The sequence below is a fragment of the Saccostrea echinata genome, unplaced genomic scaffold (genome assembly GCF_033153115.1).
Source record: "Saccostrea echinata isolate AGI-Se365-2 ecotype Australia unplaced genomic scaffold, CSIRO_AGI_Sech_v1 ptg000002l, whole genome shotgun sequence".
NCBI classification, from domain to species: Eukaryota; Metazoa; Mollusca; class Bivalvia; order Ostreida; family Ostreidae; genus Saccostrea; species Saccostrea echinata.
This window is the reverse complement of record NW_026889751.1, coordinates 16,073,983-16,095,000: the sequence shown is the minus strand read 5'-3', so window position 1 is coordinate 16,095,000 and position 21,018 is coordinate 16,073,983. Positions and strand designations below refer to the sequence as shown.

General features: G+C 32.5%; 2 protein-coding genes across 2 annotated transcripts in view; one reads left to right on the top strand and one right to left on the bottom strand.

Annotated features, from left to right (window-relative positions):
- The window catches only part of LOC133173426 (poly(A) polymerase beta-like), a 17,668-nt gene extending 15,491 nt beyond the window's left edge, over positions 1-2,177 (bottom strand). The window contains exons 1-3 of the mRNA XM_061308414.1: positions 2,054-2,177; positions 1,608-1,767; positions 582-648 (exon numbers count right to left, since the gene is read on the bottom strand). Of these exons, the coding sequence (XP_061164398.1) occupies positions 582-648; positions 1,608-1,759 (219 nt within the window). The 5' untranslated portion in view covers positions 1,760-1,767; positions 2,054-2,177. The remainder of the gene's footprint in view (positions 1-581; positions 649-1,607; positions 1,768-2,053) is intronic.
- A 364-nt stretch (positions 2,178-2,541) lies between these two features.
- Positions 2,542-15,397, top strand: LOC133173417 (seipin-like). Its single transcript, XM_061308402.1, has 8 exons — positions 2,542-2,799; positions 4,124-4,199; positions 7,153-7,228; positions 10,531-10,598; positions 11,895-12,029; positions 12,128-12,225; positions 12,375-12,601; positions 12,977-15,397. Exons 1-8 carry the CDS (start codon positions 2,588-2,590, stop codon positions 13,153-13,155), a joined length of 1,071 nt encoding a protein of 356 aa, XP_061164386.1. The 5' UTR covers positions 2,542-2,587; the 3' UTR covers positions 13,156-15,397.
- Positions 15,398-21,018: the final 5,621 nt, after the last annotated feature.

The window sequence follows — 21,018 nt, the reverse complement described above, 5'->3', positions numbered from 1 at the left end:
TTATAGGAATAATAAAAAATAGGTATTGTGAATCCATGGTCCTTTCTAGGCCTGAGTATCGCAAGCTACCCAAGGATACGATACATATCACGATATGGTCAAGCAATGCAACATGTATCATGAAACATCAATAATTGAATGAACTGATATCTTTTCATATTTTACTGTTAATTTTGCGAACCTCCACAGTAATAGAAAATGAATATCTTAACACTGCTTACAAAAATTTATTATGGGTGAGTTCACAGTCTCAAGATTTGATTCTTTCAAATCTACCTGTTTTCTGCCATTTTGGAACATGACAATTCATTAGATTGTACCTAGATTTTTTTAGTAAGTCAATAAAAATTAACTCGTACTGTATCACGATGCATACCTGATGACACAAATTGCATATTGAGAACCCTTACAAACAATACAAGATCAATATATCACTGTATTGTTACGCCTCTAGTTCTTTTCTACTTATTAGCAATCACTTTCATAATATAAATTATATCAGATTTTAAATAGACCTCTGTGCCATGTTGGTCATCTGAATATCATTATGTTACTTGTTAATTAAGCTAACAGAGCCCTACCTTTTGTCTGCTGACGTCCTTAATCCAATCACGGACCAGTGTGTTGATTTTGTGTAATACCTCCATTCTGTTGGAAGGAAAAAATTATTTACACATACATATCAACAATAAAATGCTACGGGATCAGTGCTCCAAGTTGCGACTAAAATGGTCGCAAATTAAAACTAACTCGCATTTTCGCAACTGAGAAAATTTGGGCCAGCGATTGTCCATTTTTATGATTGGGATTACTTAGATTATCAAGAAAATGTTTGAAAAAATTCCCAATTGAAAACTTTGTTAAGGCCAAATAAAAAAATATGTGTGGTTCCGGTTACCCGACCTTCCCTATTTTATACCCCCGACCCTAAACTTTTTTTTGGCAATTTTCATATTTTTTCCGGAATTTCCCCTGATTTCCATCAATGGCCCCAGTTTAAGTTTTAGTTTCAGCATTGACGGCCTCCTTGCAAAACATAGTGCAAGTGTTTAATAGTGTTAAATCCAAAGCAAGCTAGCATGTAGGTGTCCCCTACCAATATTGATCAGTATATTATCACACCACATCTAAATGCCATTTGCAAAGCAGTGATAGGTATTATTTAGAAAAATTAAGAAAATCATTTTGTTAAAAAAAAAAATTAAAAAAAAAAAAAAAAATCCCTACCTACCTACCCTAATTTTTTTGGAAGTGTAACCGGAACCACACATATTTTTTTGTTTGGCCTAAGCATCATAAAGACTGAGACTACGTAATGTTGTGACAGCATGCTGTATAGAACGGTTGCCAAATTTTGTAGACTTTTTAAAATGGAGCATTTGGTCAATATTGCTTGCAAATCATCATGTGTTGGCGATATGAACAGCTACTGTTTCATAGGTTAGGTACGTACTAATAAAGTTAACATGACAAACAGCTGACAAAGTCCTATCTTAAATTTAACAATTTAATTATCAGCACTGACACATCTTTTGGCAAATAAACCTCTTGATGGCTGAATTGCAAATCTCTGTTATTTATGTCTCTGGTTCAAGTAGATAAATTACCTATGAGACATTTCTGCCTCACTCTCAAACACTCCATGGGGTCTCATGGCTTCCTCTAGCTTTTCTGAGAGTTTCAGGTCCAGTGGTTTTGGTCCCTCCAAACTAATTGGGGATGTGATCCCTGGATAGTTTTTAGTTGTTTCTAGAGCCATGTCTAAAACTACAACAGAAAAATTCTAATGTGGTTTTCTACGTAAAATTTAAATATTTGTGCATGGCAAGCAGTTAAGTAATTGTGAAAATAAGCTATTAGGTTAACAACAAGGGTCCAATCCAAGTAACAGTTTAAATGTTTTAAAAACACATTTATCTTTCAATATCAGGAACATCAGAATAACATCCTGCTGTAACTAGCGAGGTTTCAACAACAGTCAACATTCAACAGTTCAATGATTTACAGCACTACAGGCATAAAAATTATTAAAAATATACTTTTACATCTTTACCTTTAAAGCAATAGTAACGAAATCTTAATTCCTTGGTTTGTATTTTATCATGTGTTTATAAAATTCGATAGAATCTACTTTGTTTTGAGTCTTGAATCATTTTCGTTCTTTTTCTCAAATATGGCGGAAATGTATTTTCGTAAATCAAAAATATATGATTTTAAATCCAACTTTATTTAAGTGAGTAATTTTTCATCAATAAAAAATTAATAAATATAGGTCTTTACAATACTTGGCACTGCATGTTTACATTGATTTAAAAAATACGAAAATATTTGCAAAACTGTACTTATTAATGTGTACTCGTGATTAGATAAATCTGTTAAAGTTTTCTCGAATTGTAAGCAGCAGAAGTTTAAATGATTATAAAAGGCAATATATCATATAATATATAGTCTTTTTTATTATATATCAAAACATTTTTTAAATATGTAACCTTTTATCAGAAATACGAAACATTCCTTAATTGAGTTGTTGAACAACTATCAACTTCCGGTACAAAGTGCTTTGCTTGAAAGTGAAAAATTAAAAACAATGATTTTAATGTTTGTATACAATATTCTAGGATGGCTTAAAGAATCTTTTGATATAACTTTATCGAAGTTGAAATATTTTGTCACAAGAATTGTTGTGTTCATTACTGTGTTTGCCATTTTACTATGGTTTTCAGCCTTCTTGTATGGGAGCTTTTATTTTGCCTATATGCCTCCTGTGTCTTTAACAAAACCTGTAAACTTACAGTTTAGGTAAGTCTGAAAAATAAGCCTTACAAATAAGTTTTCTATTGTCAGTGCTACTTAATGAGACCAACGCCACATTTTCCATACAAGTTCCAGTGTAGACTTATGGAGGTTACAAATATGTTGACGGTGCGACCGTTGGGGCGAGCGCATTGTTCACTTCATTTTAAGACCCGCCTCTTCAAACCGCACGAGACATTTGGAACGTCTACACTGTGACGTCACATGACGTATGTTAGCTGCATTTCCATAAACAAAGTTTAAAAAGTGCACATATTTTAACAAAGAACGTTTAATCTACTATCTTCATGCAATATCAATTAAATTAAGGTGAGTTTATTTTTTGTGAATTTTAAGTTGTTGTTACCGCGTGAATGAAGCTAGCAGCGAGAACAAGAAGTGATGCATTGTGGGTCAGAATTACTGCGGAAAAAAATTCTATTGAATGAATGTGCAGTAGTCCGAATTTTCTCTTCGCCCAAGCGTTGTCGTTAGAGCTCGCAGTGACGAGCGGCGCTTCGCGCCGCTCGCTGCGCTCGCTATTATGTTTATTGATTGACTACATCTTGGAACGACTTGACTTTACCAGTCCCCAGAAAAAATGCGCTAAAATATAGTGTCGCCGTAGGCGACTTCAATATATATGAGATCGCATGAGTGATTGAAAAAATAAAAAGTATGAGGTTTTAAGCCTTTTTGAGCCCAAAATCGAATTCTATGGCTAAAAGTTTAATTTAAAACTTTGTTTTTAACGAAGTTTTTAACCTTGTTGTCTGGGGGAAAAAACCCAATAAATATTGTTTATTCAATCAAAAGACGACAAAAAATAAATGTCAACGAAGCGCGTGCGGTGCATGCTTAGTGCCGTTTTTTTTTTACCTAGACATTTTTGTCATGTAAACAAACCAACGAGATGCTGAATTAAGCTGAATGAAGATCTTGCGAAAAATACAAAAGCAACTTAATTTCTTAATTAATCTAAAAAAACAAGACACTAACCCTAATCTCTCGGATGGTATGCGAGGACTAACCCAAATCTCCTGAGCGGATGCTAGACTAACCCATGTGTGAGGACTATCCCTAATCTCTTGGATGGATGCTAGACTAACCCTAATCAGTCGAAAACTTGTGCAAGGGCTAACCCTAATCTTTCAGGTGGGTGTAAGACTAACCCTAACCAGTCGAAAAATGTGCAAGACTAACCCTTATCAGTTGAGTGAATCTTATGCCATAGTGCAATGAGCGCACGGATCTTGCAGATCTGGGGACCGGTAAAGTAAAGTCTACCCTACATCTTTTTATGCTAATTCTTACTTTATACTCTTTAAAGGATATGTGAAGATGGAATAGGGATGTGTTCATACCCCTCAGACAATATAACATTGGTTAAAGAGGGCCAAACTGAGGTAATCATGTATTTGATTGCAATTTGCTATTTCAATTGTTATGGTTTGGGCCTTGGATGTGGCAGATAACAAACCATTACACAATTTACAAAGTTTTTATGAAGGATTCAGAAGGAATATTTAAGCAACTCGCAGGCAGATTGTCCAAAACCACAATAACTTGAAATCAAGAGAGATGTCCAGTTGTTGATACCTGTAGGTGTCCCTGGTTCATGGAGTCCCTTCAGGGCTGTCATTGGGGTACCATGGGGTATTAATTGGTATCATTAGGGTTCCTTGGGGTATCCTACGGGTAAAAGGACATGCCAAAAATGAAAAGATCATCATACTCTAGTAAAATTTTCATGCAAAAACTAAAGATTTCATGTTGAACTATGAGAAATAAACAGTGGTGGTATAATTATCTCTAAATTTGATTCCTCTACCATGCTTCAAATTAAAAGAAAAGCATAATTGTATTTATAAATGATGTTTTTATTTTCAAAGACCTTATTAATTCAATAAATTTAATTGCATAATGCTTTGCACAATATATCATCATTAATGATTAGGACTGGGATGATATATTGAGATATCGATTCTGTGTTAGGATGATATGCATATCAATATGTATGAGGCAATATCGCAAAAAAAAATTCTGACATGGTTTTTTTTTTTGGTTTACTTAACATTTTGGGTTAAATATATAAAATAAATATGCTAAATATAAATATGAAATATAATATAATAATTAACACCACTTGTGTAAAATAACTATGTTTTACAACAGATATACAACTTCTTTGAAAAAATTATTCTTATTTGTGAAGACTTGTTTTGCTCATTTCAATACAAAAAAAAAGATTTTATAACCAATAAAACATATCGTGATACATATCGTACCATCACTACCATGGCTCAAATATCATGATATATCAAAATAGAAAAATTTGTATCATTCCAGCCCTGTAGGTTCCTATTAATGATAAATTTAATTATATAGAGCTGTAATATATATTTCACATCTTAATATCATATGCACGCTGCAGAAATATTTCTGCAAGTTAACATATTTTAAAAGATGAAATTAACGTAATCATACAGGTAACTCTTGATGGCTCGAACTTCGATCTCTCGAAGTTCTTGATCGCTCGAAGTGAGTCTCCGGTCCCGAATTTTTCCAATATATAACTAAGCAAATTTACTCTTGATTTCTCGAACTCTTGATCTCTCGAAACCCTTGATCCCTCGAAGTCAAAATGCAGTCCCGCTATGCATATTCTATTAGAATTTACCCTCGATACCTCGAAGTGGCTATGTGTATACAAGATTATATAATTAGTACCTTTACCTGGACATTTAAATGGCCCCAGGCAGAAGACGCGGGTCTCGAGGAACAGGATGTTTATTCAGGTGACACTTATGCTGCAAGGTGATAATTGATTTATAATGAATCATATTTTGCCTATATGCTATTAAAATAATTATCATCGACTGTCTTACGATAATTTAGAGACGCAGTGTCATTGAAAAGTAGTAATTTATTAAAAGACAAAACACTAATTTAATTTTTATTTCGAGTCAGTGTCAAAGTTGAACGAAATATGAAAAAAGCAGAAACAGCCTCAATGTCAATATGACGACTATTATTGGACCAATACCTACAGAACTGCGTTCAATGGTCAATGTTTGGAATCGTCAATGCTATGTACGACGCTGTAAAATGTCGTTTTCATGTAACGAACAGCTGACGAATGCGTAGTATGATGTCCGTATTACAACGAATAAATAAATATACATGATATGACGATATACATTTTTTGCTTTACTCAGTTTAATGAAATATTCATCTGAATTACGAAAAAATATCGTTGTTTTATAAAAACCACGTGTAAAAGGTTAGCACTGCATGAAAATCATTACATCCGGTAAGACTAATTTTAAAACCTGTCAAAAAACCCGGAAAATTCCGGACTCTCGAAAACTCGAACTCTCGAAGTTTTTCCTCGGTCCCGCGGACTTCGAGGTTTCGAGAGTTACCTGTATTTTGGTTAACCCACTACATAAGCAAGTCTGGACTTCCATTGTTGGTTACAAGTTGACTTTCTGGGTTTGAATTAATGTGGTTTTGAGTTGTTCATATTAAATTGACTTATCCTAAAAGAAGTACTGTTCAGAGTAGTAAGGTGTCCATCATCTATCCATCTGTCTGTCTGTCTGTCTGTCCGTCTGTAAACAATTTTTCAAAATGGTACTCCTCTGAGAGTCTTGTATTTATTGGTTTTTGATTTCCATTAACAATGTTGCTATGGTTTCTAAAATTAGAAATTTTTTTCAAATATTTTCAAAATGCTACTCGTCCTACAAATTGGTCCGATTTCAATATAACTTGACATACAAATAAACTATACTAAGATACATAATTCTATTTATCAGTTTTTGATCTCTTTGAACAATATTGCCATGGTTACTAAAAATAGAAATTTTTCTAAAATACTCTCAAAATGCTACTCCTCCTACAGTTTTGGTCTGATTTCTTAATATATAACTTGGAACACAAGTAGACACTAAGATACATAATTCTATACATCCATTTTGATTTCATTGAACGATGTGCCATGTTAACTAAAATTAAAAAATTCTGTGAAATTCTTTCTAAATGCTACTCCTCCTACAGTTTAATCTGATTGCAATAAATCTTGCCACAAAAAGAAACAAAACCAAGAATCATGATTCTATTTATTGCTGTAGCAAAGTTTCAAGTCTGAGTGCTAGTTTTCTCTTCCTTTGTTATAAATACAAAGCAGTAGAGCTAGAGTCTCATCAGAGACTTCTGGATTTGTTTTGGGTTTTGAATAAATCAAGTTTAACTTAAATTAAAAATCAATAAATAATCTTATGACAGCATAAAACAAACTCTAACAGATCACTATTTGATGTTTAATGCTGTTCTATCTCATTTTCTCTTCTCAAGGTGTTTGCAAGAGGTGAAACATACACAATCAAAATGGAAACAGAGCTTCCAGAATCTCCGGTAAACAAGGAATTGGGTATGTATGGCTAATATCACAAACATATGGTGAAAGAAATAGGTGATTACAATTTAATTTTGTAAGTTACAAAATGTTGTATCAATTTTCCATGTTGTTTTTGTGTGTATTTGATCTTTAACACTTTTCAATTTTATCATCTAGGAAATGGTTATGACATAAATTTGATTTTTAATACCATGTCTGCATACATGTGTGTATTGAGCTGAATTTTGGCATGTGGATGTCTGATATCAGGCATTACTTACACATGTACAAGTTGCTTACATGTAAAGAGAAAATGTCAAACAATGAAAATGTTATTAATGCATTTTCTTTTCACATTTTCTGTTTTATTAGATAAAATTTAGTGTTTTCCAATTACTCTCTGTAAGAATTATATAGGTAAGAACACAAAAAAATATGTGGAAGGAGTAAAAAATAAAAATAAAAAAAAGACAAAGCAAAAAAAAAAAATAAAATAACAAGAGGCCCATGGGCAAAAATGCTCATCTGAGTAACTATGGACCTTCTTGATTTTCATAGGTTAATTTATTTGCCCTACATTTTCCTATGTTAAATTTTAATTGCCAACTTTAGCCCTAGTCCCTACCCCCATGGGTCATGCTTTGAATAAACTTCCATCTAGACTACCTGAGGATGCTTCCTTATAAATATGATTAATCATTGCCTTCCTGTTTGAGAGGATTTCTAAAAAAAATTCCTTTGTATTCCTACATAAATTTTGATTACTCATAGCTGCCCCACCCTACTCTCGGGAGTCATATGATTTGAGGAAACTTGAATAGACACTACCTGTGGATGCTTCTGTATAATAATGACTTATCATGGCTTTTCTGTTCTTGATAAAGATTTCTTTATCCCTTTGCTATTCCTATGTAAAACTTTGTTTGCTCACAGTGGCACAAGCAACCCCAGGGGGGTTATGATGAATCTACACTATGTCAGGAAGCTTTCATATAAGTTTCTTTTTTTCTGGCCCATTGGTTCTTGAGAAGATTTTAAATGATCCCATCCAAGTTTTACTTTTTCTTAATAATCTCCTTGGAAGAGGGTGTGGTCCTTCATTTGAACAAATTTGAATCCCCTTCACCCAAGGATACTCTGTGTCAGGATTGGTTGGAATGGGCCCCATTGTTCTTGAGAAGATGAAATTGAAAAAAGTTTACAATGACAACAGCAAGGATGACTTGAACCTGGGGATAGGTGGGGACCACATATACTATATGTGTACTTAAAATAGCGGGCTTCATATTTTAGCGGCTTTGGCACGGACAACAATGCCCTAATCCATGAATACCGCTAATAAATCATTTATAAATACAATATATGGCATGGTTTTGTGTAGCGCTAACATGAATACGCTATCAACTCAATACTCAGTGATTGCGCTAAATTTTGAATATGCCAATTTATGTACACAAACAGTATATATTTAAACTTTTCAAATCCATGCCAAAAATGATCAGGTCAGCAATGTGGCTCATGGGCCTCTTTATACTGTGGGTTGTTTGACTAAAACCTGTAGCACATTGAAAAGAAAATTTTGAAATATTTTGAAAAACAATTCAAAAATATTAGATGTCATTATACCCCCGCTCCTTGAAGGAGTGGGGGTATACTGTTTTACCCTTGTGTGTCCGATGTCAACTTCCTGTTTATCCATGTGTCTGTCCATACAAAATTTCAGTTACAGTTTTCTCAGCAACTACTCATTGCAGATGCTTGAAATTTTAGCACACTCTTTGTTTAGGCCTGTCATTTGGTGGGATTCTGTTTATCTCTGCGTCTGTCCTTACCAAATTCACATCAGAGCGTGGGTATTACTAGTGAGCTTTGGCTCACAGACTTCTTGTTCATACTCATAAACTATCTTTAACAGACTATAATTCACATCTGTTAATCATGGTTTATCATCATAAACTATAATTCACACTACGCACTAGTAAACTAGAGTTAAGACTAAGAGTAAATATAGTTTATGAATCTAAACACCTCTTAACTGTTAATGATACTTTTTAATTCAAAATCTTGTGAAACCAATCCCAAGAGTTATTACATTTAACAGAATTAATTTCTCTTCTTGATAATCTTAATTAAGTCAAGTTTTCAGTTTCTCGTTTGATACCAGCAATGCTCAATCATCTTTGTTGGAAAGTCAGTGGCAGTGTTACAGGTAAACGTTAGCGAGTTACTTCATAGCTTATAAAGAAAAAATTGTATACAAACCATCCCCATTTTTTCTTCTTTTAACGAGAATGAATTTTAATTAATAATTGTCCTGTCATTTTGTTTTTTCATTTCCTATTAGATTTGCTTTAAAATGATTGAAAATTTACTTTTTAAGTCAACAAGTATCTCTTATATATTTTTAACATAGCGAATTTTGCATAGCAAAATCTTATCATTCTGTAGCTAGGATTAACTATATCTATGATTTATGAACAAAACTTTTGTTAACTATAGTAAATATATCATAAACTATAATTTAGATTCACAAAATATAGTTTTACAGAAAATTGTGCATCTCCAATACAAAATCAGAGATTCTGTCGTTAAACTGTGTTTCTCAAATGTAAAACTATATTTAACACAATTTTGTGAATTCGGAGCCTTAAATATCTGTGTTCTATAGTTTACAACAGTAAACTAACAGTAAACTATAATTAACATAATTTGTTAACTATAGTGATCTAAACCATAGTTAACAAATTTGAAATCATATTTATCAGAACTATGTTTTACAAATGATTGTTTTCAGTGAATTTGGCATGCCATATTTATAATTTCAGTATCAACTGAGTGTGGTTTAAGCTATAGCAGCTCGGTGATATACATATATATTTACATCTATTGAATATTATTTCCTTTATATCTTATGAAAACCATTGCCGTTTATCAGTCAGTAAATGACACTAAACAAGCCACCTTCATAGATTTCTTGAGCAACAGCTCTTCCATCAATTATGCATACAATGACGTACACATCTATAATACAATATTTAGTATATTTATTTTTACTTTTTATGTTTTTTATACATATATAAATATAAACAATAAAATGTCTTTCTTTCTTTGTTAGTTTGGAAATTAACGTCACAGCTATTGCAGCGAAAAATTTATATTTTCTGCAACAGCTGCGACATTAATTCCCATACTAACAACCAAAGAAAGCATTTTATTTTATTGTTTAAATGTACAAGTACTATCAGTACTGTGATACCTTGTTAATTTCTATATATGTACAGCATATGTACTTATAGTACCACTACTGTGTTAACACTTGTTTGTTAACATTTTAGGAATGTTTATGGTGAAGCTACAGCTCTATAACAAGGCAGGAGAGTTTGTCGCCAGCTCCTCTCGATCTGTAAGTGTAGGTGACACTTTCTGATAACCCATAATCTGCACTGCATTTCCACACTGTACTAAATTATGTAATATGACAGACAAAATATTTGGACACAATTTGACAACTGTAGAATCCTCATTGTCGTGGGGAGACCAGTGTGATTTTGTAGGTCACCCTTACACAAAAAGTACATCCCTATGAATCTTCTGTATATATGATATCCGTGAAATAACATCCCTATGAACCAGTAGAATTTTGATTGCCCATGAGCATTGACCCTCAACGATTCCATAGTATGTATAGTTGTAAAATTTCAAAATGAGGTCGATTATTCTGACCTCATTTTGGGTCACAACATATTCCTCCAAGATACATCAAATGATAATATTGAAATTAGGTTTGATGATTGTAGGTCCTACACTATTGAAGATGTGATCCAGTCACTTTTTTACCATCATGATGTAACTTTTGAAATAAAATTGTTCCCTACTTTTGGGTTTTATCCCCACGATACATCAACAAGGTTTGATAGTTCTAGGCCTCACAGTGTCAAAAATACAATCCATATTTGATGGAGAAGCCCAAAACACAATACAGCCCTGGAAAAATTAGGTGCATAAACATGGAATGGTGGTTTTAGCAAAGAAGAAAAAAGAAAAAATAACATCTTTGTCTGTTTTATGTTGCATTTTTTAGTTTTCTAAAATAAACTGAACAATAATGTACAAAAACTTTTGTATATGACCACTTTCCAGCACTCTATCAATATCCAGCTCACAAAGTCACAATGACAACTCCCCCCCCCCCCCCCCCCCCCCAACAAACCAACAAAAAATAATAGAAGAAAGTAATTTTAGAGATAAATCTTGCTATTAATATACTTACTTTTACTTACCATGCTTACTATTCTGACTTTGTACTGAAATTTTAAATTCTACTAGTCCAATAAATTCTGCACATCAAAAGAGCACTGGTAACAATGCTTGAACAATATCTTCTCATTTCACATGGTTTTTGGATAGAACATGTTGAGAATTATTGTGTTTTGTCTTTTACATATTTCTTCATTGTGGTATAAAAGTTAATTACTTTATGTTTTCTTAAGGTGAAGTCAATAGTTGTTAAAGGTAAAATTTCAAATTTTACATATGAATGAAACATTTAACACTACTCACTTGTAAAAAGTTCTTAGCTACTGAGAAAGCTTTCAGTGAAAATTTCAATATACATGTAAATCATTCTTATTCAAAACACTGATACATGTATATATCAGAACATTTGAGAGTATACTGAACTTTGTCTATGTACTTGTAGATAATACTGCACTACAGGTCGGAATTGCTGAGGATCTTGGACACATTTGTGTTTTCTCCACTTCTTCTATCCGGCTTTGCAGAACAAAAGCAGTCGTTAACTGTGGAATTTTATAACAGCTACATTGATGACTCGGTAAGTTGTAATACTGTAAAAGGAAGTACAACAGAATAAAAATTGAAATTTAAAAAAATACTAAAAAGTTAACCAATAGTCTTTTCTCTGAATTTCAGTACAATCCTGCTGTTGGAGCATATATAGAGGTCCAAAACAAACGAATACAGATTTACTCTGCTACACTCAAGATACATGCTCACTTTAGTGGTTTAAGGCAAGTATGACATTTGCAATGAACTTGATTTCTCAATGTACATGTAAAAAATATTTAAGTATCACTTTCTATATAATGGTTTGCATGTCATTTGTATATATTTTCTTCTTTTATTATTATTATTTTTTTTAATTTTAACTGTTTTACAGGTACATGTTATTCCATTGGCCTCTCCTTTCTGCTGCTATAGGAACAAGTCTGAATATGTGTCTACTTAGTTTTATTACACTGCTATCATGGTACCAGCTTTACTACAGTGGAGGGAATGGTAATTCTAATTCAATTGAATATGAGCCAGAGATCAGACGTAAGGATAAAACTGCAATGGAGGAAAGGAGAAAAAATATACGAGAAATGCTAGCCAGGGAAAGACAAGGTATAGACAAAATAAGTTATAAATTATCTATGATTATACTGTGAACAAACTCTCATTCATTTGCAACAATATATTGTTCTCACATATTCATTTTGTTGCAAATAGTCACTTCATATGCGATATTTATGAGATTAGAAGGCTATACCGTTAATACGAAGTAAGTCTTGTATGAATTTTCCATGGGTCTTTTATTGAATGTTGCAAGTAATTATCTGTTTACAGCATTTTTTTTTTTTCATAAAGTAAAAGTTGTTTTGAAAAGACAGTATAAAACAGTAACTGATTTTAGAGGAAAATGAAATGCCTATAGGCCTAGATAATTTCTGTATGATAATGAAAACAATGAAATTGATCAAGCTGACTTTGTTTTTATAGCAACAGAGGCACAAATGCAGGGAAGACCTCCACCAGACCAACAGTACTCGAAGTTAGAGACGATGGTTAGTAGAGAAATGGAAGAAGATACAGAGGAGAGTCTAATGACCACAAAGAGCTGTGAAAACTCAGACAGTGATTCAGTCCTACGTCACAGGCACCATGTAACCTCTTCATGATAGATCCTACTCTCTCTCATTTGTTATTGTTTCACTTGTTTTCAATTTTAAATACTGTTTTTAGAATAATTATTTAATGGAGAAAAGAATCAATTTTGTTTTCATTGGATACTAGCAGGCATTTTCCAAAACCAAGACAAGGTACAACTACCATTGAGTGACAAGGTTGTTTTACAATTGTGAATGTAGTTTTAAATTTCTCAGTCAATGTGTATTATTTTCTATTTTTATACTGTCTTTTTTTAATATCCTGATGTGAAAACAACCAGAAAGTTGAGATTATCTGATCAATTTAGAAAAACATACATCTGATCCATTTAGAAAAACATGTATGAGCTTGGTGACATATATGAAGATTTCATAAAGTCTGAACAAAAATCTGAAAGTGCCATGATAATGTACCAGTTCATATGTGCGTTTAGATCATGAATAAACAACATACTCATTGCTGTAAGGATTCCGAAAGTTGTGCTTTTTAAACAAATGATGAGCATGTTTAGAACAAGGGCAAAAAGTCAAAGAATGGAGAGATTGTTGCTATTATTATCATAAAACATAGTGCATGTACATACAAATAACATTCCATAGAAGTAATTAATCTGTAAGAACCTTATTACCTAAATTACACTGGATTGGTCCATATGCTTCGTACCACTTTCTTCTGGGGGGATAGGCTTAAAGAAGGAGGGTAATTGTACTCATTTGTAATTTTGGAGTGATAGGGGTGCAAGAGATTCTTTATACTGATCCAAGGAGATAATTGCTTTTGATTGAATGTCGAGTACTTCAACAAGATTCCATTTGATTTGTGTCATTAACTGCTCAGTATTAATTTCCCCAAAGTCTTTCAGTGTTTGTTTTTTTTATTGCACCAAATAATGTGGTTTTTTGTATGTGTGTGTGTGTGTGTGTGTGTGTGTGTGGAGGTGTTAATATTGTGTGGCTTCTCTTTTATTTTGAGAAATAGAGTTCATGTGAGAATGTAATTATAAAAGGAAATTTGACTTACATTTTTCAAATAAGTACATTTACTTGTATTTGAGTAAATTGGCTGGTTTGTGATAATTTTTAATTTTCAGTGTTTGTTGAAATATGTACTACTATCAAACTTTGATATCTTAAACATGATTGGATAGACAATAAAACTGATTGTTTAAAATATTGATGTTGAAGTTTAAATAACACAAAGGTCAAGATGACCTACCCTCTGCAGCATATAGCTTTCACATGTATTTAAGCATTAATGTTCCAGATATCAACATTACACTGTATGTTTAAATTGACTTTTATATTGTGGTGGACTGCAATAGATTTACTCTGTAACATTTGTGTAAACAAACCACTTTTGCAAATATTGACAGTTTTTCTTTTCATCAGCAAAGATTTGTGAATGATAAATTGCTATTAAAAAATTATGGTTCACAAAATTAAGAAGAACTGTATCTGAACTGTGCACACAATTTTAATCACAAGAATGCAATAAATATAAATGTAGAATACAAAACTTGATTCCCAAAGACAAGACTTGTGCAGTACATTTATATATATATGTATATAGAGAAAGAGAGAGAGAGAATTTTGCCGCAAGACTAGTGTTCTTTGTAGTATTATGTGATAAACATGTTTGTGAAAATATGATGTGTTTGTGTGTGAATTTCAATTCTCTGTCACATGGCTGAATGAAAACCTTTGCCTGTTCAACTTCAAAAGTTTGAATTATTTGTTAGCCTGTTCACTGTAGTTTACTTTTATGTTCGTACTTTACTAGCTGCTGTAAGATGTGATGTCCTTCAAGAACATCTTTTTGTAAGATTGCCTTTTTATGTTAATGAAAAGCATTGCCTGTTCAACTTAAAAAGTTTGAATTATTCGTTAGTCTGTTCACTGTAGTTTACTTTTATGTATTTAATTTAACATACTTTACTAGCTGCTGTAAGATGTGATGTACTTTAAGAGCATCTTTTTTTTGTAAAATTGCCTTTTTAATGTGACAGACAGGCATCCTGTTCTCAATTAGTAACTCTTGTTTTAGCTCATTAATCAAATCATTTAGTTTATACAAATCAAACACTCAGTTATTATCTACGTTTTCAAAAGAAACTGTGTATATTTTGCACATGCAAAAAAAAAGGCGAGTTGAAAAATGAAGATAATGTTCCTGTCTGTGCAGTGATCACCATCTTATTTAAGTTAAACATTTATTCTTGTTTTGCTAGAAAAAGAAATAAATCCATTTTATTTACCAGTGTATGTAAACTTTATGAATGGGCAATATTTACTTTGTATTTGAGCGCACAGAATGTGTGATAAATTGTTATTAAATTGTTTTATTTTATAAATAAATTTAAAAAAATACGACAAAGGACTGTATGACTGTATTGTACTTCAAACATTACAGTAACTGTAAATGTCTGAGAACAGAACAAATGCCGAATTCATTGCTTACTTAAATGATATTTGGGGGGGGGGGGGGGGGGGGGGGGTAAATGACAGAGGGATCAGAAAAAAACTTTTGCTAATGGAACATTCTTGTAATCATGTGTAAAATGTCTCAAAACATAACAGACTCCTGGGGCAAGTGAGATAAAACAACGAAACACACTTGACCTGAAGAATTTCTAAAGCTGCTTGGATGTATACATACATGTTAATTTTTCATTATTTTCACTTCATGATTTAAGGATTATCCATTGATGTCACATGCTATTGAATCAGAATGATGTGTATTAAAGCTACATGCCTTTTATATATAAAGTGCCACTTGGAACATTCTAATATATTTAACAAAAATTAAAGAGCTTGGTAAGAGGTAATGTAAAACTCGAAGGTTAATTTTAAAAGTGTCCCATTTCCTACAGGAAATACTGATGGAGAGGTTTAACATTCATCCCAAACTTCTGATTATTTCTGAAAAAAAATCTTGAACATTTCAGAGGAGATCCAGTTATTATAAGTTAAATTGTCTGTAAAGGAGAAAGGCTGAAAACTGTCCATTTTGTGAGAAAGAACTAATTGAGGGATGTAGACTCCAGAACAGCAAGACCATGAATGGTCATAATTTGCAAATGCAATTTGTAGAATCCACAAAACAAAGTTGATTTAAAGGAATGTATCTAATATCTACCCATGTTATATTTGTATAAACTGGTTTGGTGAAGTTTATGCAAATTATAAATCACGAAGTGGTTTATATAAATGCCATGAACTGTTTCAACCCAGGTTATACAATTAATGTAATTGAGTAACTATTAAATTTATTCCTTATAATTTTATGTTCCATCATTAAGTGAACAAGAGGCCAAAGGGCCTTGAATCGCTCTTCTGATAAACTGTACAATCTATCACTTCTATTTGAAGCCTCTAAGTATCCTGTATATTTAGATAAACCCTTGAAATTCCAAAGGTAGGTCATCATGACCTACGTTTTAGACGAAACACTCTGAGAACCCAAGGTGATTTTAAGCCAATTAGTACCTGAGAGTTGGTCATGGTGACCTACTTATCACTTGTCATTCTCTGAGGACTCAAGATGCATCAACTAAGTTTGATGATTCTAAGCCAATTAATACCTAATACAAACCTAAAATATTTTTAAAATTATAACCATAAAATTTCAGAAGTAAGTCACAGTGACCTACCTTTCAGATGACATACTTTGAGGACCCAAGATGCATCAGCTGACAAATTTTTATGATTCTAAGCCAATTAGTACCCGAAATATTTAATTAAAGCCATAAATTTTCAAAAGTAGGTCATGGTGACACTTGCTGGTAGGGGGCTAGTACTCTCAGAATGCTTGTTAGTCTTAACATTCATTTAGAATATATGGATTTAGTATAAATGCATATGGAAAGGACGTACTACCATATATAAATTTTTTTAGCTCTTCTGGTCAAAGTCCAGAAGAGCTAATGCGATAGTAAGGTGTCCATCATCTGTCTGTCTGCCTGTCAGTTTGTCTGTAAACAATTTTTCAGAATGCTACTCCTCCTACAGTTTCAGTCCAATTTCAATATAACTTAGCACACAAATAGACTACACTAAGATACATAATTCTGTATATCGTTTTTGATTTCATTGAACAATGTTGCCATGGTTACTAAAATTCGAAATTTCTGTGAAATTCTTTCAAAATGCTACTCCTCCTACAGTTTTAATCTAATTACTATATAATTTAGTGCACAAGTAGACTACACTAAGATACATAATTCTGTTTATCAGTGAAGGGTGTTGCCATGGTTACTAAAAATAGAAATTTCTGTGAAATTCTTTCAAAACACTACTCCTCCTACAGTTTCAGTCCGATTTCAATATAACTTGGTACACAAGTAGACTATATTAAGATACATAATTCTGTTTATTGATTTTTTGAATTTGTTGAAATGTTGCCATGGTTACTACAAATAGATATTCCTGTGAAATTCTTTCAAATTGTTACTCCTACTATAGTTTTGTCCAATTGCAGTTAAACTTGACTCAGAAAGAAAATAAACCAAGGATCATTATTTTATTTGTTGCTGTTGCCATAATTTCAAGTCCAAGTGCTAACTTTCTCTACTTTTGTTAAGTAAAAAACTAAAAGAGCTACAGTTTCATCAGATACTTCTGATTTTTCAGCAAATACATAGAATGTATTAATTTCCATCAATAAAACCATAAATGATAATAAAATTGAGGATAATGCAGGTACACCTTACACCTACACCTACACCTATAGGTTCTTTGCACCCTAAACGCTCATTTTGGGATCTAATGAGCAGGTTTTAACCATCACAATCAGAGAAAGGTGAATAACCTACAGCAATTGCAGCAGATTGTAATGTGTCAGACGTATATGTACAAAGCATACATTAAATCAACTGCTGCAAATCATCACATGAATAATCTGCAAGTCATTTTATCTTTAATAATGGGTGCTTTGAGTTCATGATTGATGACAAAGATGGATATCAATAGGTCAAATGGTTGACTATTAGTTTCCTAACAAAAGACAAAACCAACTAAATAATTTTTAAAAATTTATTGAAAACATAATGACAAGACAGAACATCAATGATGGTAAGCTACACCTAAACAGTGTATCCTGACATCTACACAACAACAACAACAGTGCTTAATCTCAACAGAAAATCGGAAATGATTACAGATCAATTCTCATAGCAACAATAACCCTAATACTAAGTGATGGTATAAAGAAATCAGTATGCAGTGCTAAGTTTACAATTACATACTAACATCAAAGCCTTATATTACAATGAAGCCATGTATTCTACGCAATAGTGAAAATGGAAACGTTGATGGAAAGACGTAACAAAATTTGAAATTCCAATCCTTTGCCCTTTATTTCTTTTTAAATTGAAAGAATAATTGACCAGAAAATTTATGTTAACGAAACTGGAATTCAATGGAATTAAAATTAGTAATGCTTATGTATAAAGAAAAGTCACTGATTGGGTTAAAAGTATGAGGAAAGAATTGCAAAGGATTAGCTTTGGAAGCCAATAATTTTGACTGATAATACAAATATAGCATAGCTGCCTGCTTCCACTGATGTAACGAGCACCAATGTAAAACCTTATCTAGAAAAACCAAACCAGACTTGTTCAATAAGCAATATTGCGAAACATGAATACTGTATACAGGGAAATTTTTGCCCCCACTTTATTTTCATCACTCTTTTGCCATCATTGTCAGTGGGAAAATTTTAAAATGGACAAATTTATTAAAGACACTAACTTCTTTTATAATACAACTGTGTCTACGCAAATCTAAGATGAGGTGAAATCATTTGAAATCAATAGATCATGCACCAGAGTTGGAATTGAATAGGGCCCACCCTAAAGAAATCTGCATCCAGCATCATTCAGGAGGCACTGACCATAACCCCCCAGGGCAAGAGGAAGAGAGGTCTGCCAAGAAACAGTTGGAGGTTAGACTCAGAAGAACTGAGGAGTCAAAGAACCAGCTGGCCATGGACAAAAGCTCAGGGCTGAGTCAGATGGAGTCTTTTATGGCATGTGCTTCTCCAGGGGGCAAAGAGCTTCATTAAGTAATGGTAAAGAATCATTTGCTTGTGCTAGGTAAAAATAACATGGGATAAAAATAACCCTGTATAATGTAATTATACAAATACTAATTAATCTAATTTGTTTACATTTTCCTCCAAAAGATGAACATATATAAGCAATTGTAACACATGGATACAATAATAAACTGAAGAAGTTACAAAGTACACTAAAAATTGAAGCTCAAGTCTAACATTTGGTTTTTCACAGTGCAAAAACTCAACTTTCTTGGTCAATTTATTATCTCTCCAGAACAATTATAACAGGGTTTGCATCAGAAAAAACTTCATAACAAGGGACGGTGCATAATAATTAAACAACATTATTCTGTAGACAAAAAAAAAGGTCTCCCTTTCAGATTGAGCCATGGTTTATTATCACTGCTGCATTTAGAAATTCTTTATTATTTTTTAAGAGCAAATAATAATTTGTTATTATATGGAAAAAAAAAAAAACTAACAAGAGGCCCATGTGCCACATTGCTCACCTGAGTCACCTTGGTCTGCTGTTCTGAAGATTTAATTTTCCCTGTTTAATACAAATGAATGAAAAATTTTGACCCCATAATTGTGTCTCCAACTTTGCCCAATGGATTAAAATTAAAATGAACTTAAATCCACAAGACTTGAAGATGCTTCAATATCAATATGACTTAAATGGCTTTCTCTTTTGGAGAAGAGAATTTTGACAATTTTATTCTTTTATACATGCATCATGTAAAATTTGATTTGAACTTGAATCTGCACTACCTAAGGATGCTTGCAAATTAATATCACTTATTATGACCTTACTGTTCTAAGATTAATTTATCCCCACATAAATCTTTGATCTCCCATTGAGGACCCAACCTACCCATGGGGGTCCTGATTTCAACAAACTTGAATCTACACAACAGGAAGCTTTCATGTTTCTTATCTGGCCAAGCAATTCTTGAGGAGATTTTTAAAATGACCCCCTCCAAATTTTCACTATTTCTTCATTATCTCCCCCTCAAAAGGGCATTATACTTCATTAGAATAAACTTGAATCCCCTTCACTCAAGTATGCTTTGTGACGAGTTTAGTTGAAATGGGCCCAGTGGTTCTTAAGAAGTTGAAAATGTGAAAAGTTTAGACCACACAACAGACCTACACTATTACTCTTAGATGAGAAAAACTCAATTGAGTTAAAGGTTCAGGTGAGCTAAAAATGTTGTTTTCCAACACCCTCCCCCTCCCCAAAGTAAAAAAAAAATAATTAAGAATCAGCCTAAAATACCATTTTATTAAATAAATAAATTTTCTCTATTAGTTGGTGTAAAATTTGTCTACAGAAATCAACAGCCATGATGCAATCAAAATAGATCTGTACCATAGCAACTGTTTTTCCTTCTACCCATAATTTCTTTTCATTTAGAATTTGTTCATTTGAGACATTTCCAGTGGAGTAGATAATCTTTATCTTTCTTTCAAATTAAATGTATTATCTGAAATATTTTCATACAAATGCCTCGACACTGTGATGTTAAACATTATGATATTAAATCATTAAAAATTCATTCTAAATGAGTTTTCTGTGCTATTTCTTTCCGATTATAGTATACAAACTGCAGAAAATGTAGTAAGAAGTTGTAAACTTCAAAGTAAAGCTATAATTGGCTCAAAATGAATACAATAATTATATCGGGTTAATATTATATCATCATCTGCTCCTATGAAAAATATGACTTCATTACCTGGGATGTTTTCATTGTAAACTTTTAACTTGTAAGATGGAGGCCAGGGTAATGTTTACTATAGAAACAAGATAACAACAAGCT

Excerpts from the sequence above, each read along its gene's own strand:
- LOC133173417 (XM_061308402.1), top strand. The coding sequence starts at position 2,588 with ATGATTTTAATGTTTGTATACAATATTCTAGGATGGCTTAAAGAATCT. Across the intron at positions 2,800-4,123 it reads CCTGTAAACTTACAGTTTAG|GATATGTGAAGATGGAATAG; the intron begins GTAAGTCTGAAA and ends TACTCTTTAAAG. Across the intron at positions 10,599-11,894 it reads TCGCCAGCTCCTCTCGATCT|ATAATACTGCACTACAGGTC; the intron begins GTAAGTGTAGGT and ends ATGTACTTGTAG.